This window comes from Pleurodeles waltl, chromosome 6, assembly GCF_031143425.1.
Source record: "Pleurodeles waltl isolate 20211129_DDA chromosome 6, aPleWal1.hap1.20221129, whole genome shotgun sequence".
Classification (NCBI taxonomy): domain Eukaryota; kingdom Metazoa; phylum Chordata; class Amphibia; order Caudata; family Salamandridae; genus Pleurodeles; species Pleurodeles waltl.
The window spans coordinates 974148147-974175406 of NC_090445.1; the positions used below are offsets into that span (position 1 = coordinate 974148147).

Genomic DNA, 27260 nt, shown 5'->3' on the forward strand with positions numbered 1-27260 from the left:
ACCCACCTCTATGACCTCCCTGTGACATGGGTTTTTATCCCTTTATCGTTGTACATTCCCCCAAAATTCTATTGGGCATTCGTTATACCCCACTATCTTTAAACTATCAAATAAGCATTAGGTAATCCTAATCTTCACCCCATATTATTTTACAAGTCCTTGACTGGTCTTTGTAATTGACGTCTTCAGAGGTGGCACGTCCGTGTGACTTCATCCTTTTGTAATTCCTTTCACATCTTTTGTTAAGCAGTTCCATTGTCTTCACTGGTTTGAATGACCTTGTACATTACATTAATCTACACTGTTTCAATTTTACTTTAACATTTATTCCATGGGCATAGAAAATATGCCTGAGAACGGATCTAACATGGTTACATTCAACTTCCAAGTTTGAAGAAAAAGAACAAGCAGGGTCATGGCCCCTTGTGAGTCAGCACACTGAAAAATAGAAAAATGCGTTTAATATGAGAGCCAGGCAGCTAAGCTCCGGCTCATGCTAACTTAAGGTCTATGAGGTTTCCAGTACAGTTTTAATAACGCAAGTGTTAGTATAAACTTATTTAAACGTAATAAAACATTTTGATTTTCATTATTAGTTCGAGTATACATTAGTGGCCACTCTTCGTGGTCACAATTCAAGCACACCTTTAAGCAAAATTGGTATTACTATAGTTTCTATGCGGCATCATCACACCTTAATCCGTAAACATTTCATGTTAATATAGATTATATAAGCTATGCTCTCTCAAAGTCAAGCGACTGAGCGATCTTGACTACAAGACCATCCTGGCTTGCCAACACGTGGATAGTGATAAACCTGGGTGTAGGTTGGCATGAGTACTACAATCAGAAATCCCTAGGATAATTATAGGAGCAATCCATGATGCAGCGGGTCAGATAGTTAATACCCAGGTGGACCTCAGTGATGTGTTTGTCCAGTAGTATAAAGACCTGTACTCTCTCCTGCCAACCCTCCTCCACTAGCTATCAGGACTTTCCTGCAGGAGCTTACTCTCCTGTGTATGTTCCCTCTGCAGTTGTTGGAATTAGAACAGCCCCTACAATTAGAAGAGCTTCAACTGGCCATTCACCAGATTGCACGAGGCAAGACTCTTGGCACGAATGGCTTCCCCATGGAATATTACATGGCATTCCTTGCCACTCTGGCCTCTAAGCTACTGGCTATATACCTCGAAGCCCACCAGCGTAGCATCCTCTCGGACTCCCTTTGTGAGGCCCTGATAATGGTTTTACCGAAACTGTGCAAGGACACACTTATGGGGGGTTCCTATTGCCCACTCTCCATGCTCAATTTGAATACAGGATCTTGAGTAAGATACTGGCCAGAAGATTGCTCCCAGTGCTTCATTCTTTTGTTCATACCAATCAATGCAGGTTTGTTCCCCACTGTGCAACTTACTATAACACATGACACCTCTGTCACATCCTGGGCGCCATGGAGGGCACAGCTGATCTCCCGATGGTAGTCTCCCTTGATTTTGAAAAGGCCCTCAACACGTTGGTTTAGCCCTCTCTGACCCACGTGTTGGAGGCCAAGGGGATGGGTCCGGAGTTCCTTAAGTGGATCAACCTGCTGTACACTGAACAGTGGGCTAGGGTACGCACAGGATGCCATATATCACACTTTTGCTATAGGGAAGGAGACTCATCAGAGTTGCTCGCTTTCACCTGTAACCTTGCATTGGCTATGGAGTCATTGGCTGGCATGCTGTGGACCAAAGGCTCCTCTTGGGGCCTACAGGTGGGCAAGGACTGGCGTGTTGGCTCTTGTTATGCGGACGATGTGCTGATTTACCTGTAGGACTACGCTTGTACATTACCTGCCCTCTAGGACCTAGATTGCTTTGGTGATCTGGCTGGCCTTAAGGTGAATTGGGGCCAATCCTGCATCTTCCCTCTGCGCCGGGTGGAACAGGATGACCAAGACACGTGGGGGTCTGATTTCCTCCTTTGGAGCTCTGGGACCTTCACTACTTGGGAGTGAACACATATCACAGTGAGAAGGACCTACTAGATGGTAACCACGGTTGAGCCCTTGCTTCCATATGGCAGTCACTGACCTTCTGGACAAGCTTACCTCTATCCCCAGTAGAAAGCGCGGCGATTGCCAAGATGCTTGTCCTCCTGTGTCTGCTGAATTTTTTGCCAGCACTCCTAGTTGTGCTCTCTAGAGCCTTTTTTAGGGAATTGAGAGGGCTGGAATGTGACCTAGTCTTGGGGCCCACCCGGAAGCGAGTTTTGCTCCTGATGCTATAGCAGTCAATGGTGGAGGGTGGCCTGGCGGGGTGCCTGACCTAGAACTGTATTTTGCAGCGGCTGGCATGGGATAAAATGGGGGAAAGCAGGTTCTTGCAGGTAGAGCTTGGTGGTAATGGCCTACCAGAGTGGTTGCTTACACCCGGGGGTCCAGCGAAAGACTCAAGTAGACTGATGCGCGTAGCCAAAGTAGTTTGTAATAGATATATCCAGCCCAAACAGGATTTGGGGCCCGATGTATCATTTTATTAAATAGCAATTACCTAATTGTGATTCCCTGCGAATCTCAATTAAGTAATCGCTATTCTAATGTATGAAACTCCTGGAGTTTCATTTTGCATTTTCTGATGGGTTGCAAAGCGACCTACCTCATAAAATCACAGGGATGGTGGCCTGCTGGGCTCATCAGACCACCATGTCTGTGATTGCTTTTAAATTGAGCAATCTTTTTTTTTTTTTTTTTTAAACGCAGCCCATTTTCTTTAAAGGAAAACATTTAAAAAAGAAAAATTTTAAGTTTTTTAAAAAATGTTGAAGAGTAGGCAGTGGTCCGTAGGATCACTGCCTCCTCTAAATAAAATGTTTTTGTGTGCATTCACAAAGGGCAAGGGGTCCCTTGGGCACCCCTTCCCATTTGCAAATGGGTTACCACCTACTTAAAGTAGGTGGTAAAACGCAAATGTTTTGTGACTGCATTTCAGCCACAAAATATTTCTGCGTACCACTACGATTCGGAATTAGAAAGGGATGCCCTTGACACACCCCTTCCTAATACCGAATCGGTATGTAGTCGCAACAAGTTACTGAATCGCAAATTAGAATTCATACATAGCAAAATGCATTTTTGCTGTCGCAAATTGCCCGATTGACTTTATCAGTATCAAGTCCTTACCGATAACCACACTGACCCAAATTCGATAGACTAAGTTTGGACATACAGGGTGGTCAGCGTCAGTAACTTTTGTTAGAGGGCTCTTGTCCTTTGGAACTCCACCCCCCTGTTCAACTAGGATCGTAATATTGCACCATATGCTCTCTCCTCCATGCCTCCACCGTCTTCCCTGCCCCATTTGGGGGTTGCCTTCAGTCAGAGGTTTTAGTATTGTTTCACTCAGTACATAATGTTGGTCTCTTTTTTGACGGACAGGAGGCGAAACCCTGTAAGGTATTGTCTAGTCTTCATTGCTACGTTAGGTTAATCGATTTGATAAGCCTTGTATTTCATTTGTCTATGTCAGTTGCCAACAACTCAATTGTAATCGATGTATTTGAGCAGCTCAGGCTTTTCCACTTAGATGATGTACGGTTCATTGTATATTGCATGACTGTATTTTTAAAATGCCAATAAAAATATATTTAAAAAATGAATGTTTTCAAACAGTAATCCCCTGCAGAAAGTCTCCGTTCAGGTACTTCAGTATTTTGACATGTCGGCTGGCCTAGGTATACCAAAGGTCTTGGTGCTCGGTCACCTGGACAAGGTAAACATACCTGCTGAACCACTATAGTGGAAAGTTCATGGAGGGTATTAAAATGAGGCAGAGCGACACTTTTCATAGTCAATTAGACACTATATTTAACGAGCAAAAGTGTAATAGTCCCGCCTACAAGAGACTGATTGTGTGACATGTTTTGATGCAGGTGGAAAGGGCAGAAAATAACCTAGTAACTCGGTGATCCACAGCTTTCAATGTAAGTTCTACTTCTGATTCTAGTATTTAAACTTTAGCTGAACTCCCATAGTGAACATTGTTCTAAGCTGTAAATATAACGGGTATCACCAGTAGAAGTCCCTGTGGAGAAATTCTTGTAGACTTTTTCATTTAGCATCACACTCCTCCTCCTTTCCTCATGAGACAAACCCCTATTTTTCATTGTTAACGTGGCTATTTTCAACAAATTAAATGTTGCATGCATACTCATTTTTTTAAACATGCATAGAAAATAGTTTCAAGAACACATATTTTTATAATTTTCAGTAGAACTCCCCGAAAGTAAAACACATGGCTATATAAAGTGTGAGAGAAAAATCTGTATGAGACCAACCACGGATATGTGTTCACCTTTGGTGTTTATTTGGAATTTGGCTGGGCAGGGAACAGTCCCTTCTGGAACTTTCCAGTATAAGTGGTTCAGTGTGTGTTTCTGTGCCATTTGAGAAATACAGGGGCCTGCCCCTGTGATATATGGACGATTTGGGATCTGTGGTATTATTCAGTTACTGCCGCAGACGGAAAGTGCTGACAAAACTATTTAGGGTTTCTGGGGTCAAACGCAGTAGGCCTTTTCTAATGCATACACTGTATACACTGTCGGGGCTGCAGGGTTAGTGTTTATAAATCGGCAACAGAGGGTTCATTCATGGAAAATAAAAAACGCGCCTCACGTGACTTACGTACATTAAATATTGCGTTATGTTTTCTTTCCGCAGGAGACGAGGAACCGAGCAAATCTAAAACCTGTGTAATTTTGTGAAAAACAGCACAACTCTCGCTTATCGTCGTCGCTGGTCCAACCGGTGAAAACTTCAGAAAGAATGTTCCCTGCCGATGAAGAAAAACAGACCAAGTTTTAAGAGGCCATTGCGGCTTACAGAAGAGGAAAGCAATGGGCTTTGGAGAACCCCCAAATGCTACGTGTGCCACCTAAGAACACACATGGGGCGTCACACGCATGTCAAACAAATGACCACTTCAAAGACTGCCTGCCAACCAAAATTACGGTGCACGTTCAAAGTATTTCTAGCTATGATTTTCTTTTTATCGAATGTAAATAACATCTTTACCTACAAAAAACAAGTTTAGCGCGCACCCTTTTTTGCTTTTAACCATAGGTTCTACATAGAAGGGATGTCTCTACTGTTCTAGCGTATTGTCACTAACTTTTTAAAACAATATCAGATTTAAATTATTTACACTTTATTTATGGCCAGTTTTGACGCGGTGTACTTTCTCCTCACGGCAACTCTCCAGCTTGAATTTAGGAAGAGATTTTTTCAGTGTATTGGGTGTCATCTCGTTAATGTCGCTGATAGAACTGGCCTGGTATTAAAAATAAAAGCTCGATGTTGTTGCTCAAATCAATATAAATATTCTGATTGTAATAAATAGAATCACATTAAGCTTTTCATTATACTTGTTAAGCTTTGGGACCTCCAGGTATGTGATTGCCATTGGTGGTTTTTGGACCAGACTTAAATGTTGCACATCAATAATGGAAATGTCAAAAGAGGGTCACTGTAACACCATATGGAAAGAGTAGGAAAGCACCAAATTTTATGCATCCACTGATGGCACTCAGTAGAACAGCACCTAGATTTAATGGGGTTTTTGACTCCCCCCTAGTAGATGTGGTCAGCTTGGCCTCTCACTTCCTAGTTGGTTTTGGGTGCATTTGTATACAAATCTGTGACCAATATTTTTGTGACCAGTAAAGAATTCAAAGAATCAACCTATTTACTAACAGGTCTGTTCTTAGAATCCTGAGTCCCACTGGGCCCCAATCCAACTTACTGCATTAATATTAATATGGTAGGTCATAAATAGCCACTCACTACAGTTGGAGGCCTTAGGTATGATGACCTGCTGTGGTCAGAAGATCACCATGTCTGTGACTGCTTTTGACAAAGCTTTTTTTTTTAAATGCATCCTGTTACCCTCAAAGAAAACAAGACTGCTTTAAAAAAAAAACAAAAAAAACATGTTTTTTACATTTTTTTAAGAGTCCCCTTGGACCACTGCTTATTGTTTAACAAACTTTTTTTGTGCATTCACAAAGAGGAAGGGGTCCCAATGCGACCCCTTCTCTTTTGCAAATTCATTACTACCTCCTTAGAGGGTTCTGTAAGATTAAAAATTTTTGCAACCTGATGTTGGTTGCAAAATATTGACACATATGAGGTATTCGGAAGTAACTCTAGGAGCGCTCCCCTTTCAGATAACAAATCAGTATGTATTTGGAATCCCATTTCAGTACATAGAAAGAAGCATAATAACAGTAACAAACACCGAATTGGAGTGTTTGTGGCTCTTAGAAATGCTTAGGACATCTGGCCCCCGGCTCATGATCCTTAGAACAAACTAGATGGCAGCCCTGATGAATCATATATTTGGAAATGTTTAACAGTGAAAATGTTTCACAGGGCCCTCCAGACAGCTGAACAACATCAAGATACCCGGTGGAGTTGACTTTCGAGCACTCACAGTAAGAAACAAGGTGTGGATTGTTTCTGTAAATAACTTTACCTTCTCACACATTTAGTTATAGGCCATGCTGCAAGCTCTGATAAATCCTCTAGTGTGTTTGGATACATCTAGCCGGAGGTCTCAGTCAAACACACACCTAGGTGAGAAAGCTCCATGTGGTAGAGGTTCCTAAGTCATGTTGACATGCAAGGGCACTGGCCAACAATAAGAAGCACATTTCCTCCAGCTGGAAGAACCACAGCAATTTAAGCAAGGCACAAATAGCTGCAACGTCACCTTGAAGTCAGACACCCTCTCAATGTTGTGTGGAAGCTTTCTGAATGATTTGCAAACCTTCTGTGTGAGTGAAGTCATTTCCAGTGGCCGTGGTCTGTTAAAAGCTTTAAGATTTTGGTACCAGAGGATATTCTGGTTCAAAGGTGGTAGTTCAGTTTAACGTTACAAAAATGCTAATGGCAGGTTTGCTATACACAGATCTGACTGGAGACCTTCACGACTGTAATGTGAGGCTATTTGAGGTCAGCATCCCAATGGACAATATCAGTGGAAGCAGGTTCCTTTTAGGTGGCAGCTTTTTCCAACAGAAACAGGTCTAAATATCTGTGTAGACTAGTTCAGGAAACCGACTTTCCTGTCTCTAGATTTAAGTCATGGGCACAGAGATTGAAATCAGGTAAAAAAAAAAAAAAAATCCTCCAATGTTCACTTGGCACACAGTAGAGAGTTTGTTGCAGGAATAGAAGTTTGTTCTTCCTCTCTGGTTCCAATTGTCTCTGAAGTGTCATTGGGACAAGCAAATATTTCTAAAAGGGAAGCGTACACATAATTTGTAAATTAGCCTAAATGAATCCATAAATTTGTCCCACATACCCAGCTTCCATTTTAATTCAGTGTGGTGTAATTTTTGTGTTTTTAGCAACAGGTGCCTCCCGTAGTCCTTTGTGTACTAAAACACAAGATGGCAGCGGACAACTTTGATCTTGAGGACCTCTACCTCACCTTCCAATTTGACCAACAATTATCCATTTCAGTCTAGTACAGTCCGAGTCATATAGATTCAGAACCTGCCAAAATTAACCCATTGTGGGCAGGGGAGGAGAGCGAGTTTCTGCAAGGAAGCGTCTCCTAAAATGCACAGTGTGAAGAGGTTCATTCAGTCACAAATGCCCATGTGGGGTGCTCAGCCTCTCTTTTGCTGTCCATTGGTGTTCTTTGTAGTGCAGGACTTTCAGAAAAGCCATTAAAAGATGAGATGTGAAACGTGGCCTCCGTTTGTGCAAAAAGGATCCAACTATCTCAAGCGAATATCTCACAATCCCACAACTGGATTACCTGCAGATACCCCATGTTTTAAAAGTCATAAAACTAAGTAAGTTGATCAATTCTGACTACGGCCTGTGTGCCTGAGGCCAAAGTGTAGCCAAATAATTTTGATGCTGCTGGTATTTCCTTAATCAGAGGTTCAATCAATAACATATGCCCTGTGGGGTTGATTTAGCTTACTACATGCTTTTCATCATTGAATTGTGGGCCACATTCCAGGCTGTCCTCATACAGTGGTCTTACGAAACCTTAATTATTAATCTTTATAGGGACTTGATGATAACGGAGTGGTATAACTGGGTAACGATAGCCCCACAGAAGTAGTCACTTTGCTGAGCGGACAAAGACAGACTGTTCTTCAGAGCAAACTAGCTTAAATCTGTGTGGCAGGCCTCAACCTATAGCACAGGTAAAAAATCAAGCACTCCAAATCTTAAACAGAAGAAAAAGGAAAAAGAAAAAGGAAGTTGAATTATTTCTTAGGAACAGTATGGGGTAGCCTTTGACAACCCTACAACACGGAAGCATTTCACAACTTTGACAGGGCTCCCCATTATGTTTGTTTTGTATCTTTCTTTAGGTTTACAAGAGCTTCCTTCTGCACTCACCTCCAACCTGCGACTTCAAAGTTGTATCAAAATTGAATAAAAATTCCTAAGTGTTACCTGTACCAGATTAGAAAGTAATATCACGCTCACCTTCAGCTGGCATCCTCCAACTGACGGGCCAACTAAAAGAGTTGATCAGGACCCAAAGATGTAACTACATGATTTTTATCACAGCAAGAAAGGCTGTATGAGATATGCTTATTCGTAGGCTGAAAAACAATACAAAAATGTTTCTAAAAATTGCTGCAAACCAGATTCTGAAGTCGTCAGGAACATGACCATTACTTACAAAACAACTAATGACTTCCCCTATTCAACAGCACTCCAATCATCCTATCCCAACCCCCAAACTCTACTAAATACACAGGAAATCAAGAGCACAATCCCAGCACAACAAATGCACAAGAGAAAACAAAAAAATGTACTAACCTACTAACTACTAATCTTGGGTTCAGAGTATTGTGCTACTAAAAAAAAAAGGTCATCAATATCTCATCAGGGGTCGTATGCACTATATAAATACATTTGTTATTAACAGTTGACCCTAAACCTGTTAGAAGTAATAATGACCCTTTAAAAAAAAAAAAAAACACAGGCTGCCCAGACTGTACCATAAGAGTTGCCAAATAGCAAAAGAATGAAAAAGCCCCAAAGGCAGAGCATTCTTAATGAAGCGGAGGTCTCATACTCATTAGTGTTGGTTTGAAGGATCGAGGAAAAGTCTTTAGGTTTGCAAATGCCAGAGCGGATCTGCAGACACACTATAGAGGATTGAAGGTTGAAGGAGAGTTCAGAGTTTGATGTGCCCAATCAAGAGGAAAAAGTGCTTGTAATCAAGTGAGTGTACAAAGGAGCATTGACAAGGCCAGTAGCTGTTGACTTTAGGGCCTATTGTGTTTGTCAATTGCTTTTAGAGATGTTGCACAACATGGCTAACAAAGGAATAACAATAAAAAAAGCCTGACATGGCTCTGTCACTTTGTAGATGTGCACACGACGTGTGCCGTTACAAAATCACACAGGTACTTTTTTTATTTTTTAATTGATCCGAGTGAGACTGGTAAATAAAAAGAACAAAAAAACAGAGGTTTCTTTTTTGAAAGGGCAACGGGGGTAAAGCAACACAGTTGGGCAAAAGCAACATGAATGGCATGAGTGGGGGGAAGCAACACAAAGGATGTGGGGGAAGCTAACAACAGGGAGAGAGAGCAATGTGGAGTATGAAGGGGAGAAAAGCATACAAGTGAGTGAGAATGTGTAGCTGGGGAGAAGATTTCAGGTGAGAAAGCAACGTGTGAGGAGAAGCACAAAGGTGAGTGCAACATGGAGGGGGTGGATGAGAAGCACCCTGTTGAGAGAAAATAACATGGAGTGCGGCAACTGGGGTGGACAGAGAAGGGCATGAGGGACACTCTAACTGAGTGCATATCTCCCCCACCCCCCAAAACAAAGTGGCTGAAAAGTGAGCAGTGGAAAGTAATGCTGCTATCGTCCAGAGGTGGGACAAACAAAAGAATAGAAAATAAAACCCACACAAGCTAACCAATAAGCAAATGACAACAACAGTGAAACCAACCAATGGTAAGCAATGGGTCGATTCTAAGCCTGCTGTATGTTGACAATAGGTAACAGGGAGATGTTTTGTCTGGTAGACAAGACCTAAAATTATTAAAACTAGAGAAATCATCACCATAAGGATGAACCAGGTCGCTGAGCGGTTTTAATTTTGGTAAACTGTAGAAACTGACATTATGGCCTAATCTACAAGTGAATTTGACTTTTTATGTGTTAAAATTAAGTTAGTGATGTGTAGAATGAGACTTGCACAACAAAATAAGACAAATTACTGACAGAAGCATGACACATTACTACCACACCAGGAAGCACATCTACTGAGAAGACTATGCTGAAGCTTTCTTTGACTACATAAGGTTGCAAACCTGCCTAGAGACACATGGACCACAAACTGAGGCCTGTGAACTCTCTGTGCAATTCACAGAGAGCATCTCATGGGAACACGTGCAATCATGGCTGCTTCATGATTTGTAAAGCATTAAAACCCTGTCCTAACGCTTTACTGCAGAACAACATCTCAATTACCTGATGACTGTCCAGGCGTATCCAGGGGAAAATTGAAAATACACGAGGAAAAGGAGATCTGGGGATAGACTGTCCAGTGTCTGCTGGACCCCAAATACAACAATTCCAGTGTCTACTAGACCCCAAATACAGAATATTGGACCTGGTTTGATAAACGCACCAAAAATAAAACAATCAAAGCAAAGGTTGTGTAGACATTATTATTGATCTTCTCATGTTTGAACCAAACATGACTCTGCTTCTGCATTATGAAGCAGAGAGGATGGTTCCAGAAACTTTCTTTAGCACTTCAAATCCCAAAAAGGTAGAAAGGGAAACATTTTTACAAATTGTTCACTAGCACTATGTAGTAAGTAGACACCCAGGTAGAGTTGTGTAGGAAGTTGTTTATTGAAGTCCACGATTACACCCACGACGAGCAGCGACCAGATGACTTGTAGTCCTGCATGAACTGACTGTCTGTGCTGGAATCCACGCTTGCTGTTCCACAACAACCACGAGGAGCATTCATATGTAAACAAGCAAAATCACAATATAAACCTCACAGGGTGCAATGCATTACATCACACAGTATTACATCACCTTCCCCTCCCCCCAATAAATAAAACAGGAAAGGATATAGTAAAATACAAGTAAAATAAAATAATTTAATAATGTAATTACACTGATGTGGAACTTTTGTGAAAGGCGATATGGAGTGGAAAACCCTACACATGGTATAAAACACTAGAAAGTAAAGATAGTATTAATACATAACAAAATCTTTGAATTTCTGAGGTCTTTTTAATTCTTGTGATCTCATACATCCTTCTGTAAGATGACTTGCAGAATTGCTACCAATGCCAACACCTCTTTCAGGCACAGAATCACTGTTTCTTATCCTTACCCGAGTATCACTTGTTGGTTGTATCCATTGAGCCCAAACTAGGTCAACACATAATCTTTCTTCCTACTTTTTTTTAAAAATCTGTTTATTATTTATTGCAGAACAATAACAGCAACAACAGCAGTTGCGGCACTCGGGGTAGGTTGGACAAGGGGGAGAGAGAATAGAGGGAAAAAAGGGGGGAGAAGGCAGGAGCATCTCAGAGGCAATCTCTTACAGCAAGGATACATTTTCTCACTTTTATGTAACAAATAAACATCGGAGAGCCAGTCAAAAAAACAGTGTGCATGCAAGTTTGTCCAATTGGAGGGAAAGGATAACGGTCAGGTGAGCCATATATTATGTTCAAGTAAAGGGGTGGGGTCAAGTTGGTGTTATGTAGGATAAGAAAAGGGAGCACAAGTATAGTGTACAATAACGATGTATAAGTGTGTTCACCCGCAGGAAAGTCACGCTGAACTCACATGGGTATAGAATGGAGCATTCATCGCAACATTCTGATCGGTGCAATGTGTATCAATGCAATCTTAGTGGGTTGGTACGCCTTGTTCCTTTCGGGGAGGCGTGTGTGTTTTTTGGCTTCTATATTAATAATAAATGCATCCCATATCTCGCAGCTGCTGCAGGCCAGGCCTTTATCTCTCTTGATACGTAGTGCTTTTGCCTCTGCTCGGGCCCACTGTAGCAGGGCTTGTGACCATTTATTCATGTCCAAGGTAGTGGGTGCCTTCCATTGCATCGCCACTAGGGTGTTGAACAATAATAGCTATGTCATTGCCTGCCAGGTCCGCAGCTATGTAGTGCCGGTTGTGCAGCAATGGAGGACAGTCCTACACCATGTGGTAAAAACTCACCTCCAGGATCCCCCAGCATGAGCACTCTGGAGCCGTTGTTGGCAACATGCATTTAATGCAGTGTGTGGATAAGTAGGTTTGATGAAGATAGTCAAATTGGGTGAAGCGAAACCTAGGGTTGCGCAATACATCTTTAACATGTTAGAGGGCCCTCGCCTAGGACTCCTGGGACAGTGGCTGGGGAGAACTGCATTCCAGCAGGCAAGTGCCTTCCATACCCGCGCTGGCAGTAGTATTCAGGGCTTCATGTAACATGGACAACATTTTCTTGGGACCTTTCCCCGATAAGAAGACATTAAAAGCGTATGATACTGATGGTTCTGCGTCATTTCGCCATGTAGTACATATTAACTGATGTATTGCACAGTACGTTAAGAATTGTCCTGGACCTATGTCGTGAGTGTCTTTATTCAAAGGATAATAGAGAGCAATCATTAAAGAGGTCTCCCACCGTTAAGTTTGCCATTGTCCATGGAGTCATGTCGTGGTGTGTGACCAGAGTGTGGGCATTTGGTATGTGGATTATGGGGATTGGTGGGGAATAGGGCAGGGTGCGGGACTTACTTCATATTAACCTGCAACAACAAGAGCGGGCCATCAGGATAGTTCCCCACAATGAGGGGCATATCTGGTCTGGCAGCCAGGTGTATGTGTGTGTCAGGCCCAGTCTGTCGGTTTGGGATTGTTTCCCCGCATGTGGGGATTCCAGCAGTCACTGTAATGGCCATTGTAATTGCGCTGCAGCATAATATAATTCGAAGTTAGGCATGCCTAGTCCTCCTTGGACCTGCGGTGGTTGTGTCATAGATAAGGCAACACAGCAACTGTCTTTCCCCTCTAGTAGCTCCAGCATTAGTCCTACGAAGTCTAGTAAAGAAGGATTTGGGAAGTACTATCTGTAACGCCACAAAGAAATATGGTAGCCTGGGAAGTATGAGCATCTTAGCTAGTGCCACTCGACCCAGGGGTAAGAACGGCAGCGAGCACAAGAAAGGCACCGAGCCTCTAATGGAGGGAATAGCACAGTCTAGGTTGCCCTCCGTCAGGTCACTCAGAGTGATATATTTGTACCCCAAGGTATTTGAAAGTAACATGACACCATTGCAAGCGATAAGTTGGAAGGACGGTCCTCTCTTGCTCTGGGATTTGGCTAAGAGGAATATGCAGGATTTTAACCAGTTAACCTTGAGGCCTGAGATCACTCCAACGGAGTCCAATAAGGACATTACTTCTGGCATAGAGCCCGCGTGGTCATGCAGGTATATTAATGCATCATCGACAGATAGGGATATGATATGATGTGTGTTTAGGTCTGGGATCCCCATTGTCACGAATGGAGATGTAAGCTGGATGCCAGTGGCTTCATTGCAATCGCGAATAATATTGGTGAAAGTGGGCACCCTTGCCTGGTGCATCTATGTATGGGAGAGGTATCAGAGATTATGTGCCCTGTTTTTACTTGGGCCACTGGATTGAAATAAAGGGTGTGTATCTAACCCAAGAATCCTGGGCCAAAACCCATGTAACACAGAGTCTCCGTGAGAAACTCCCAACTGAGGGTATTTAATGCTTTTTCTATGTCCAGTGACACAGCTACTCGTCCATGTCCTTGTACATTTTCACATAGCAGACGTAGGAAGCATCTGATATTTATAAACATGCTACGACCGGAGATGAAGCCTGATTGGTCCATATAAATTAACTGGCCCAGCAGAGGGAGGTGTCTGTTTGCTAGCATTTTACCCAGCACTTTGCAGTCTATGTACAGTAGGGATAACAGCCCACAAGAGCGCACATCAAGTGGTTCACGGCCGAGGTTAGGCAGGACCTCGCACTGGGAGTTGGTCAAGTGCTTTTGACTCTTTAAACACCTCAAGCAGTGGTTGGGTCATGTGCGCGGAGTAAGCAGAGTAGCATTCTGCTAGAAGGCCATCCATGCCTGGGGTCTTGTTACGGGCCAGCTGTCCCAACGCAACACGAATCTCCTCAAGCCAAATTTGCTCATCCAGCTTATTTTTCTGCAGTGGGGTCAGGCGGTGAGGGGGATGTTTTCCATGAACGCAGTTCACTGTCCAGGGGTGTGGGCTGGACCCTCCTCATACATTGTTTGATAATAGTCTCGAAGTTGGTATTAATGGCGAATACTGTGTTGATCACTTCACCATTATCTAAACTAAGAGCCCTGATTCTGGTGCTGTGTGGTTCATCCTGGACCAACCATGCCAGTAGTCTACTCGCACGGTCAACCTCAGCAAGTTGTCGGGTAACGTAGTACCCATGGTCATATCTGCACATACATATGTTTTTTCCAGATAACACAAAGGCCATCAATGCTCATGGTTTGTGCCACCACCTTTTTTTTTCTAAAGTGCACAACTCGGCGTCTAATGTGGTCAGCTTGCAGCAAAGTGTGCGCCTAACTCCCCATGTTGCTGACAGACAATAACCAAAGACTACCACTTTATGAGCGTCCGATTCTGTGGCATGAAGGGAGGTGGTTTCTTTATTGTATTCAAAGGATTGCGTCAAGCAGTCAGCAAGTTCCTGCTGGAAGGGGGGGTTGGAGAGTGCTTCAGTTTGGAGGCACCATGTTGGCACACGAGTGTGCAGCGCTCCCCACTGCAGCACTACCCGTAAGGGGCAGTGGTCAGACAAGGTAGGGGCAAGGTATTCTGATCTCATCGTTCCCTGTGCCAGTCAGGCCAGGCCTAGGAACAGATCTATTCTGGTGTGCAAGTCATTTATAGGAGAGTAAAAGGAATATTTCCTCTCAGAGAGGTGTCCGATGCACCAAATATCGAACAGACCTCTATTTGTACTTCAGGAGTCAAATTCTTGGGACGTTTTCCTGCTTAGCATGCCTGGTACTGGTGGGTGGGATCTATCTAGGTCTATTTCTGGTGCACAGTTAAAATCGCCTCCCCTTAGACAGTCAACGGTTGGGTCATGGAAAAGGTATGGTGTAAGCGTGTAACAGAAGTCCTCATGTCCAGTGTTGGGTGCATATATCCCTGCTAAATTTAATGGTTTCACATCTAACTGACCCGCCAGAATCACATATCGAAACAACCCCCCCACCAGCTACACAAGATCACTCCAGATAATATGGCACTCCTGGAGCCACCCAGATCAGCACCCCTCGGGCGTACACTGAGAACACAGTACCGTGTGCTTCACCTTCCCATCTAGTTCTAAGCTTTTTAAGTTCTGTGCTTGTGAGATGGGTCTCTTGAAGTATTGTTGGTGGCGTTTGAGATAGCCATGCACCCAATTGTGTTTGGCATATATTTCCATGCCCCTCACATTCCATGTTGGGACATCGTAATGTGTTGTGAAAGTGTTAAGCTGGGCGCACATAGGCCCTCATTACAACATTGGTGGTAAAAGTCGCTTACCGCTGTGCAGAAGACCGCCAACACACTGCCGTGGCTGCGGAATTCCGCCACAGCTATTATGACCCACAGTTCGGAATCAGCCAAAATTCAGACACCCACACCAGTCCGCCACACCAAAGGTCAGTGATAAACTGGCGAAAACAAAACCTCCACCGTCATGCCAACAGAAATACGCCCACACTATCATGACACACGAATCCACGCGGCGGTCTTTCAACCACAGTATTCCATTGGCGGTACACACTACCGCGCTCAAAATACACACACATTTACAAAACACAGCCACATTGGACAATTGCAAATATACACACCTGATACACATACACACACCACTCCCACACACCCAATACAATATAAAACATACACCCACTTCACCCACAAACCCCTTCGACCAAAAATTCAGAAAGAAGGCCAGAGAGAGACACCACCAACAAGAACAACAGCATCCACAGACACACTCCACCATCACCCACAGAACTTCCACGCACCTCACACAACACACCACTACATATCAGCACACTTATCACCACACACTCCACCCCACACATCACCTACACCACCCCATGGCACGGCAAAGACACCCCAGGTTCTCGGAGGAGGAGCTCAGGGTCATGGTGGAGGAAATCGTCCGGGTAGAGCCACAGCTATTCGGATCACAGGTGCAGCACACCTCCATAACTAGGAAGATGGAGCTATGGCGCAGAATCGTGGTCAGGGTAAACGCAGTGGGACAGCACCCAAGAAATCTGGAGGACATCAGGAAGAGGTGGAACGACCTACGGGGGAAGGTGCGTTCTGTGGCCTCAAGACACCACATTGCGGTACAGAGGACTGGCGGCGGACCCACAACTAACAACATGGGAGGAGCAGGTCTTGGCTATACTGCATCCTGAGGGCCTCGCAGGAGTAGCTGGAGGAATGGACTCTGGTAAGTCAAATCTTAACTATTACATCCCCCACCCTACCTGCATGCCAGCACATACCCCCACCCTCACCTCCATCACTCTAACACCTCACAAATGTCCCTACATCACAAACCACACATCCTAACACCAAGCCCTGCATGCAACAACAAAGCATGGACACCCATCACCAAAGCATGCCCACTGCACATACCCATACAACCCCCTAAACCATCATCACACAAGGTCCCACACAGGAATGCAAGCACTGGGGTACACAGTCACCCAGCCATTGCACACCATGGCACACACAGATGTAATAACCCTCCTTGTATATCCCTGCAGGACCCCTACCCAACGTCACCAGACAGGAGGGCCCACACATGTCCACACCACCAACAGAAGAGGCCCACAGTGATGACAGCAGCTCTGTCCAACTGGATCTAGATGACCAGCCCGGCCTATCGGGGATCTCTGGACAGTCGGTTCCCCTAACACAGTCACAGGCCACTACAGACCTTCCCCCCCCCCTGGAAACACCAGCACAGCACCCACCCAGCGGACCCATACCTCCGTCCCCAGGACACGTCAATCAGCAGTGTGTCCACCACTACAGGGAACCCAGGCTAACCCACCACCCCAACAACAACAGGGACCTGGGGGCAGTGGCAGTCCAGGGGACGGAGGCCCAGGAACACAGGGGAACTGGGAGGACTGCTGTGCGACAGGGGGCAGACAGGCCAAGGGAACCCACTCTCCACGAGGCCCTCTCCTCCATCATGGGAGCCTACCACCACTCCCAGGAGACGATGGCAACGGTACTGGCCAAGTTTCAGGAGACCCAGCGCCTGCAGGAGGAACGGAATATGGGCTTCAGGGAGGAACCATCAGCTCCACCCTGGCCACCATCGTAGGGGTGCTGAAGGAACTTGTGAACACCAGGAGGGACACTGTGGCACTACAAGGGGCCCTTGACACTAGCATGGACGATGAACTGCCCACCACCTCCGCCGGCGCTAGTGGACCGGACGCCCCGCCACAGAACCACCACACCAGCACCCCACCCCCTGTAGAGGGAGAATTACCCTGCAAACGGTTCCTGATATCCAGGACAAAGACAGAGCACGATGCCAAGACCCACGCCAAGAAATGAGACCACCCTGATTGTCATCCTACTGTCCCACTTTGTCACCCTGTCCATACTTAAACTGCCCCAGCTCCACTTCCTATGCCCTTATGGGCAATGCACCTGTGAGACTAATAGACTGGACCCTGCCATGGACATTCCTCCGCCATCACCCCTCACCATTTTACTACCCCCTCCAATATTGAGCACTTAAATAAACCACTTAAAGCACAAAACAATCTGGAGTCTGTCTGTGATTTCGAAATAGTGTATTAGCAATTACAGTGACAAAATGCTCTTACAATTGTAATGTCAACATACCTATGTCACACAGCTCTAGTCCATGAGGAATCTAAGCAGATGTCACACAGTGGGACCCACATCTATGAAATCGTAAGGGAAAGTGACAACTCAGTGCCAACACTCTGGGTGAAAAGGACAGACAGTAGAGAGGTAGTAATGTTAAAGTACATGTAGTAGGCAGGTCTTTACTCTTACCTGTGTCTCATTGGAAATATTGCTGGATCACTGAGTCCCTGTTGTTCATGTCTTATTCCTCTGCTTCCTCGTCTTCACGGTCAACAGGCTCCACAGCTGCCACAACACCGCCATCTGGACCATCCTCCTACAGAAAAGGCACCTGTCGTCGCAAAGCCAAGTTGTGAAGCATACAGCAGGCCACGATGATCTGGCACACCTTCTTTGGTGAGTAGAATAGGGATCCACCTGTCATATGGAGGCACCGGAACCTGGCCTTCAGGAGGCCAAAGGTCCGCTCGATCACCCTCCTAGTTCGCCCATGGGCCTCATTGCAGCGTTCCTCTGCCCTTGTCCTGGGATTCTTCACTGGGGTCAGTAGCCATGACAGGTTGGGGTAACCAGAGTCACCTGCAAATGGCGAGGGACAACTGTTAGACACGCATTAACCTGTAGGGATATCCCCAGACCCAGACAACTATTCCCACTGTCTTGCTCCCAGGTGCTCACCTAAAAGCCAAACGCAGTGCCTCTGGAGCTGCCCCATCACATAAGGGATGCTGCTATTCCGCAGGATGTAGGCGTCATGCACTGAGCCAGGGAACATGGCATTCACATGGGAGATGTACTGGTCGGCCAAACATACCATCTGTACATTCATTGAATGATAACTCTTCCTGTTTCTGTACACCTGTTCACTCCTGTGGGGGGGAGGAACAAAGCCACATGGGTCCCATCAATGGCACCTATGATGTTGGGGATGTGTCCGAGGGCATAGAAATCACCTTTCACTGTAGGCAAATCCTCCACCTGTGGGAAAACAATGTAGCTCCGCATGTGTTTCAGAAGGGCAGACAACACTCTGGACACGTTGGAAAACATAGGCTGGGACATCCCTGATGCTATGGCCACTGTTGTTTGAAATGACCCACTTGCAAGGAAATGGAGCACTGACAGCACCTGCACTTGAGGGGGGATTCCTGTGGGATGGCGGATTGCTGACATCAGGTCTGGCTCCAACTGGGTACACAGTTCCTGGATTGCGGCCCGGTCAAGCCTGTATGTGATAATCACATGTCGCTCCTCCATTGTCGACAGGTCCACCAACGGTCTGTACACCGGAGGATGCCGCCATCTCCTCACATGTCCCAGCGGACGGTGCCTATGAAGGACAACAGCGAGCACAGAGTCAAACAACTCAGAGGTACGTACCCACAGTTTACACAGAACACCATTCATACACAAAAGGTGGCCTGTATGTGTGTTGACTCTAGGCCTAGGTATGTGTGACGCAGTTGAAGATTAATCCATGTGGGCCCCTGAAATGGCAGCTGCCTGACCTCTAAAGTGGGACAATGGGATGTGAGGTAACTGCGCTGGTGTTGTACACCGTCGCTGTAGGCGGTCGAAGACCGTGGCGCAAGGCTGCATTGGTTAGCATTGGACCCTATGGGTCCCAGGAGCCAATGACGATGTACGCCATCGGTGACGGTACGCACCGCCACGGATGTGACCGCCATTTTCTATCTGTTCAATCACTCGATACCTGATCTTCGACAGGAGAGGACCTACACTGCAAGTGCTGCTGTGACCTCGGTCTGGAAGAGACAATGGCTCTAGTGTCTGGGGAAAGGGCCCCTGCCTTCACATCGGAGGAGTTGGAGAAACTCGTGGATGGGGCCTCCCCCAGAACACGCTACTCTAATGTCCTCCAGACAAACAGGTAAGTACACTGGGAGCATGCTGTATGGGCTATGCCTGTGTGGAGAGGGCTGGATGTAAGAAGGAAGGGGGTAGAGTGCGGCGTGCATGAAACAACGGTGATTGCATGTGCCACATGGCAAGGGTAGGGATGGGGGCCAATCACTTTGACGGTGCAGTTGACAATAACTTACTCTTCCCCCTGTACATTTCATGTAGGTCAGCTCCCACCAGAAAAAACATATTTGGCGTGCCATCGCCAAGGACGTCCGGACCCTGGGGGTCTACCACAGACGGAGCACCCACTGCCGGAAAAGATGGGAGGACATTCGCCGCTGGAGCAAGAAGACGGCGGAGGCTCAGCTGGGGATGGCCTCCCAACGTGGGAGAGGTGCCCATCGCACCATGACCCCCCTGATGTTCAGGATCCTTGCGGTGGCCTACCCGGAGTTGGATGGGCGCTTGAGGGCATCACAGCAGACACAAGGGGGTGAGTACACTCTTATTCTGCTGACTTTGCGCGCAGTGGAGGGGTCTGGGGGGGAGAGGTGGGCTGTGGGTTTCCCTAGGCCAGGGCGAGTTCCGTAGGCAAGGTCCCTCCGTAAGGCAGGACATGTGGCACCCCACCCCACCTCTGTAGAGTGCCAAGTACACCTAGTCATGCCCCTGTGTCATCTATGTGTGCAGATGTCGTCCATAGCCTTGTAGGGCATTTCCCAGGAATTGAACAGTGGAGCCCAAGAGTGCGGCGTAGTGCAGGGGGCTTCTGTGTCTGTCGTGTCCGCCAACGGTAGCGGTAATGCATGCACTCAACATGTCTTTCTTCTGTCGTCCCCCCCCTTTTTGTGGTCTCCCTGTTCTTGTGTGCACTAGCATCATCAGGCGGAGGAGCAGAGGCACCGGAGCACCAGGGGGCTGCATCCCGCATGGCCATGGAGGGCCACACTACGGACTCGGACTTCACCAGTGGGACGGAGGGCGAGTGGAGCTCCACGGCTGGGACAGGAGCTGAGACCAGTGACACGGACTCGTCCTCTGATGTGAGCTCCCTTGTGGTGGCGGCAACAGCTGTGCCCCCCCCCAATCTACAGGTACAGCCGCCACCCCCCCTTCCAGCACCGACCTCCCAGCAGCCCCTCAGCCTTTGCCCCGTGCCCGCTCACCCTGGGGGGTGGGCATCACCTTCGCCCCAGGCACCTAAGGGTCTGCCCCAGTCACCCCTGCTGCCCTCAGTGAGGAGGCCATTGAGCTCCTCAGGTCCCTCACTGTTGGGCAGTCTACCATTTTGAATGCCATCCAGGGTGTAGAAAGGCAGTTGCAACAAACCAATGCATTCCTGGAGGGCATTCATTCTGGTCAGGTGGCCCATCAGCGAGCTTTTCAGACTCAGGCCTCAGCACTGATTGCAGCCATTGTCCCTGTGTCTAGCCTACCCCCTCCAACTTCCTCCACTCCGACCCAATCCCCTGTACCTCAGCCTAGCCCAAGCACACCTACAGACCAGCATGCACACACCTCAACACACAAGGCAAGCTCAGGCAAACCTAAGCACCACACATCCCACAGGCACTCATGCAAGCATCACACACATGCAGACACACCAACATCCACTGCCTCCACTGTGTCCCCATCCCCCTCGTCTCCCTCCTCCCTCCCAGTCTCGTCTACACTCACACCTGCATGCACTACCTCTACAGCCACTATGTCCCTCTCCAGCGCACCCACCAACACACCCCGCTCATGTGCAGTCACCACCCCCACTACCATTCACACGTCTCCTGTGTCCTCTCCCAGTGTGTCTGTGACGCCCCCTCCCAAGATACACAAACGCAGGCACACACCCACCCAACAGCCATCCACCTCACGACAGCCTCCAGCGCATGCACCTTCACCCAAAGTCAGCAAACGAACACCTCCTACAACCAACACCTCTTCCTCCACTCCCAAACCCCCTCCAGCTACCCCTCCCAGTGTGTCCAAGAAACTTTTCCTGTCCAACCTTGACCTCTTTCCCACACCTCCCCCACCCCATACGTCTCCTAGGTCCCGAACTAGCACCCTAGCCACAACATCACAAGTGGTGCCTGTAGTCACCGGAATCTCGAGTGCACTGGCCACCAGGACAGCCAGTGTGGCACGGAGCCACAGCACAGACAGTCCCCCACCTGTGAAGCATCAGAGTTTGGCCAGTGCCCGGCGGGAGAGGGGGCAGACTCCAGCCACCAAAGCTGTTCCCAGGGGTCCCGGTGGGAGTGTGGACTCAGCTGTGACACCCTCCAAGGTGGGGAAGGGCCACAAGAAACCAGGAAAGTCTGGGATGAGCAGCACAGCGGAGAAGACCGCCATCATCCCCGCTGCCCAGGAGGCCTCCTCCAGCACCAGCCCAGCTGCCCAGGAGGCCACCGCCAGACCCTGCCCAGCTGCCCAGGAGGCCACCGCCAGCACCAGCCCAGCTGCCCAGGAGGCCACCGCCAGCACAAGCCCAGCTTCCCAGGAGGCCACCGCAAACACAAGCCCAGCTGCCCAGGAGGCCACAGCCAGCACCAGCCCCAGCCCAGCTGCCCAAGAGGCCACCGCCAGCACAAGCCCCGCTGGGCCATGAAGGATCGCCAGCAGCTGAGTCCCTGCAATGGAGACCGCCGCCTGAAGCACCGCTGCACAGGGCACCGCCATCTCAAGCACCGCTGAACAGGGCACTGCCGTCTCAAGCACCGCTGAACAGGACACCGCCATCTCAAGCACCGCTGAACAGGGCACCGCCATCTCAAGCACCGCTGAACAGGGCACCGCCATCTCAAGCACCGCTGAACAGGGCACCGCCATCTCAAGCACCGCTGAACAGGGCACCGCCGTCTCAAGCACCGTTGGCCCATGAGCGGCAAGGGCACTGACGCAACTGAGTCCGTCACGGGGTGAATGATGCACTCTGGGCACCATGCCCCCTCCAGAACCAGTGGAGACTGTCATCCACTACCTCTGTCTTTGGCAGGATGAAGCACTCTGGGCACAAAGCCCCCTCTAGAACCAGTGGAGACTGACATCCACTACCTCTGTCCTTGGCAGGATGAAGCACTCTGGGCACAAGGCCCCCTCCAGAACCAGTGGAGTATCACATCCACTACCTCTATCCTTGGCAGGATGAAGCACTCTGGGCACAAGGCCCTCTCCAGAACCAGTGGAGACTGTCACCCACTACCTCTGTCCTTAGCAGGATGAAGCACTCTGGGCACAATGCCCCCTCCAGAACCAGTGGAGACTGTCATCCACTTGAGAGACTGTGGCTTTGCACTTCCCAGGATTGAACAGTGGGCAAAGCACCCACTGTAGAGACTTGTGAGACTGTGGCTTTGCACTCCACAGGATTGAACAGTGGGCAAACCACCCACTGGAGAGACTTGTGAGACTGTGGCTTTGCACTCCCCAGGATTGAACAGTGGGCAAACCACCCACTAGAGAGACTTGTGAGACTGTGGCTTTGCATTCCGGAGGATTGAACAGTGGGAAAACCACCCACTGTAGAGACTTGTGAGACTGTGGCTTTGCACTCCCCAGGATTGAACAGTGGGCAAACCACCCACCGTAGAGACTTGTGAGACTGTGGCTTTGCACTCCCCAGGATTGAACAGTGGGCAAACCACCCACTGCGGAGACTTGTGAGACTGTGGCTTTGCACTCCCCAGGATTGAACAGTGGGCCTGTGGCCCCCTCGTGGATTTGGCGTCATGCACTCAAGCGGCTGAGGTGCCCCCCCTTTCCCTCCCCTTGAGGTGCCTGTTTAGTTGCTGTCTGATGCCCCTGCAGTGTTCTCTCCGTCATGGTCGGGGATCTTGTGTGGGCCTCGCCCATACCGTGTGGTCCCAGTGTTCCACGGACTTTATTAGAGCACTACCTGGACTACTATGCTTGGTATATATTTTGTACATGGTGTATATATATGTTTCTGCCTACTTGCTTTTAATATATTACAATGGTTACACTCATTTTCTATTGTCTTTGCATTTTTCCAGGGGGGTTGGGGGGTGTAACAGTGATGTACTGATATGCATTAGTGTGTGTGTTGTGGTGGGTAAGGGTGGGGGTGTTGCGTGTCCCTGTTTTTTCCCTCCCCCCTCCCCTGTGTCGTAGGTGCAGTACTCACCGTGGTCTTCGCCGCCGGCGTTCGTGCTCCTGGTAGAGGAGCAGGAAGGCTATTGCAGGTAGAATTTGGAGTTCTGGATCCATGGTGTCCTCATTCCTCGTGGGGTGTGTAGAGGTGAGCGTTTTTCCTTCGGGATTCCTGTTTCCGCCGAGTTTTCATCCACGTGAATCCGCCGCAGAAAAGTTGGCGGATTGGCCTGTCATAATAGTGTGGGCGGTACATTGTCTCCCGTCTGTCTGTTGGCGGTGACTGCCGCGCTGTCTGTTTGTACCGCCGTGGCGGTCGGAGTGTTAAAGTGGCTATGTTGGCGGTTTCCACCACGGTCGTAATTGCACATTTTTACCACCGGGCTGTTGACGGTCTTTCCGCCGCTTTAACACCGACCGCCAGGGTTGTAATGAGGGCCATAGTATTTTACATTTCGGCAATGATCGGATACAAGAAATTGTGCACCAGTTGAGCACCCCTTCAACTTCCTCATGTGTATTATAATTTTGGAGATGCAATATTCCCTCAGCCCCCACTCACCACCCCAAGTCCGCAGCAGCAAATGTTTAACATAATAAAAAACAATTCTTAAAGACAACCTTAGAGGCTGGTGACCAACGGGCCTATTCGGCCCGTAACAGCAGGTAATATAACTGCAACCTTGCATGAGAGCTTGCTTGTCCATTCAGAAGTCTAACAGTTGGGGGGTTTAAGCATTTGGAGTAGTTTCTGTTTATAGGATACATGGTCTTGCCACATCCAGCATCTTCCAAGATGGCAATTACTTCCAGGCAGCAGGGACTTCGCTGTGGATAGAATCATGGAAGAATAGTCATTGTCCCCAAGAATATCAGGAGCCTGGATTGTGAACCAACTGTAATTACTTCTGTAATGGTCAGACATATTTCTAAGTCCCAGTATTAACCATGCTGCGCTGCATCAGGGTATCCCAGTGAAGCAGGCATCCGGGAAGGTATCTAGAGATCATCTGCTGCACAGGGCGTGATCCTGGGGCCATTGATAGGGTCAATAATTGATGCACTGGATTGCTCCGCATCTGAGTCGGTTCCCGATGTGTGTTCCCTTGAAGCGTTGTTATAGGGTTTGCCGTGTGTCGAGTGGTTTCGAGCAAGGCTCTAGCTTGTTGTTCTCCAACCTTGGTTTTGGTTGCTTTTGCCCTGGACCCAGTGCAGTGTAGGCACTTAGGGCGGGGGGAATCAACCTCTGCTGCGGTTTCCCCTTGCGATAGTTGGGTCAGGCCTTTGGGGTAGAGCCATGTCCAAACATCCTCTGGTGTTGCGAAAAGGTCTTGCACCCGGAGCTTTGCTAGAAACATTAGGGCATACTTTATGTTGTGGTCACACAGTGGTTGTTTGATCTTGTGTACGAGTTCTGCAGCTTCTGAACTTCTGCCGTGATGTTTGGGATAGTCAGTGATGTGGGTATCTTCGTATTTCCATGGCCCTTTGGTCCTAAAATGGTGGAGCAGCAGGTCCTGGTCTCAGTAATGCAGCGATCTGGGGTGTGGGGGGTGCCAGGAGGAGGTGGTCTACTCGGAATTCTGTGTGCTCTTTCTATCTAGAAACATTTTGGAAAACGGTCCACAAGCACAGTGCTGGTGAGCCATTGCTCTAGGAAGAGTTCCGTGCTCAGGCCGTCCACTCTTTCAGGAAATCCCATAAAACGGACATTATTGTTATTATCCTCCGATCTGCGGTGCAGTGAGGCCACTTCTGTGACCAGATTTTTCAGCTGTGTTTGCAACTCCATTACTGTTGGGCGTATAGTCCCAATAGAAGATTCAGTTTCCTCTACCCTCTACCTGAGCAAGTGCATCAATTTTCACTTCCAGGGAGGACTTAGTGTCCAATATATTCTGTAGGACCCTTTTGTATGTGTGGAGTATTTATGTAGAGTAGCTCCAGTTGTTGGAGGGCAGCCGCAGTGTTGCTGGGGAGTGTAGAGCGAGTTATTAATGATATGTGGGTCTCAGTCATGGCCATGGAGCACTTCAATGATTCTGGCTTTACCATTTTGTCCCCCAGTTGTGGGTCGCTCTGAAGTGCGGTATGTCCTCAGTATACCAATAATGGACACAGCAGCCGAACAGGGTGATCCTAAATAGATTTTCCAGCATGAGCTGGAGTGGAGAAGGGGGCCTCAATGCCGCACGTCGCTAAATTGCCACTCTTCGCGGAGAGAAGACAACCAGTGTACGTGCCCTCACGGGAGAGTCCCAAGTACATAAATGTCAGGGGTCGCATCCAGACCCGCGCCCCAGGTGTTCTTCAGAAGAGTGTGCCTCCTTGCCACTCAGTGCCTTGTAAAGCGGGCCTCTGTTGATATGTCAGCATTTCGATTGGTGGTCCAGCAATCCTGTCAACCGGCCAGCGTGGGGAGGTCAATTTGGGCCTCTGGGCAGCACAGCTCTTGACAAAGGGGGCCAGCTCCCTCCGTCAGCACTCTTCACACACTGCTGCTCCCTGGCCAGCCCAGAAACATTATGTGAGGTAGTCCGAAGGCCCAGACTCGGCGCTGGTCCATTTCCTAAATTATAATGTGCCTTACTTCAGTTGTTGGCAATCGGCGGGCACAGAGGCGAGTTCATGAGACCCACCCGATAACCGCCATATATCGGAGGCAGCTGTAAAGTCTTTTGTGTTGGGCTTAGCAGCAGAGCGGCTGCACCACATCTGCATGTATCCCACAGGTGCTCAGCTGGGCAGCCACGCGCATCCAGTGCTCCCCGCCACCAGCCAGTCAGCGATCAGCAGGGTAGTGCCACTCCTCTCTGCATAGGTGTTAGAAATGGGGTTTCTGGTTGGCTAGGGTATGCACCTAAGCCAGGCAGAACCCACCCACTCTAGTCAGGGCAAGGGAGTTACACGTCCAAAATAACCCCTGCTCACCCCCTTCGTAGCTTGGCACGAGCAGTCGAGCCGATCCCAGAGGCAATGTGTAAAGCATTTGCACAACACACACAACACACGTGACACATTATCTCCACCACAAAGGAAACACAACACCAAGTTATATAAAAATAAACAGTATTATACACAGCATCATTAGACCAAACACAACATGTCAGTGATACCCTGCTACTCAAGCAGTTACACAATACGGTTACTCTGCAGAGATCAGCAGTAGGCACACAACACACAGGTTACTTATTATTCTGCAACATAAGCAGCAGTCAGGAAATCATTACTACAGAAATAAACTTGTCATAAAAAATATCATAAATTTCCATACCAGGAACATTTGAAAACATATGGAAAGT

The 27260-nt window shown here is 47.8% G+C and overlaps 1 protein-coding gene across 3 annotated transcripts in view; it reads left to right on the plus strand.

Annotated features, from left to right (window-relative positions):
• PDE6C (phosphodiesterase 6C) overlaps positions 1 to 6042 on the plus strand; it is a 314305-nt gene extending 308263 nt beyond the window's left edge. Inside the window, exons 22-23 of one of the 3 annotated variants that reach the window (XM_069239839.1) lie at positions 3919 to 3969; positions 4709 to 6042. In XM_069239839.1, coding sequence (XP_069095940.1) covers positions 3919 to 3938 — 20 coding nt within the window. In that variant the 3' untranslated portion in view covers positions 3939 to 3969; positions 4709 to 6042. The remainder of the gene's footprint in view (positions 1 to 3918; positions 3970 to 4708) is intronic. The other 2 variants (XM_069239840.1, XM_069239838.1) reach the window with 2 other exon arrangements.
• Positions 6043 to 27260: the final 21218 nt, after the last annotated feature.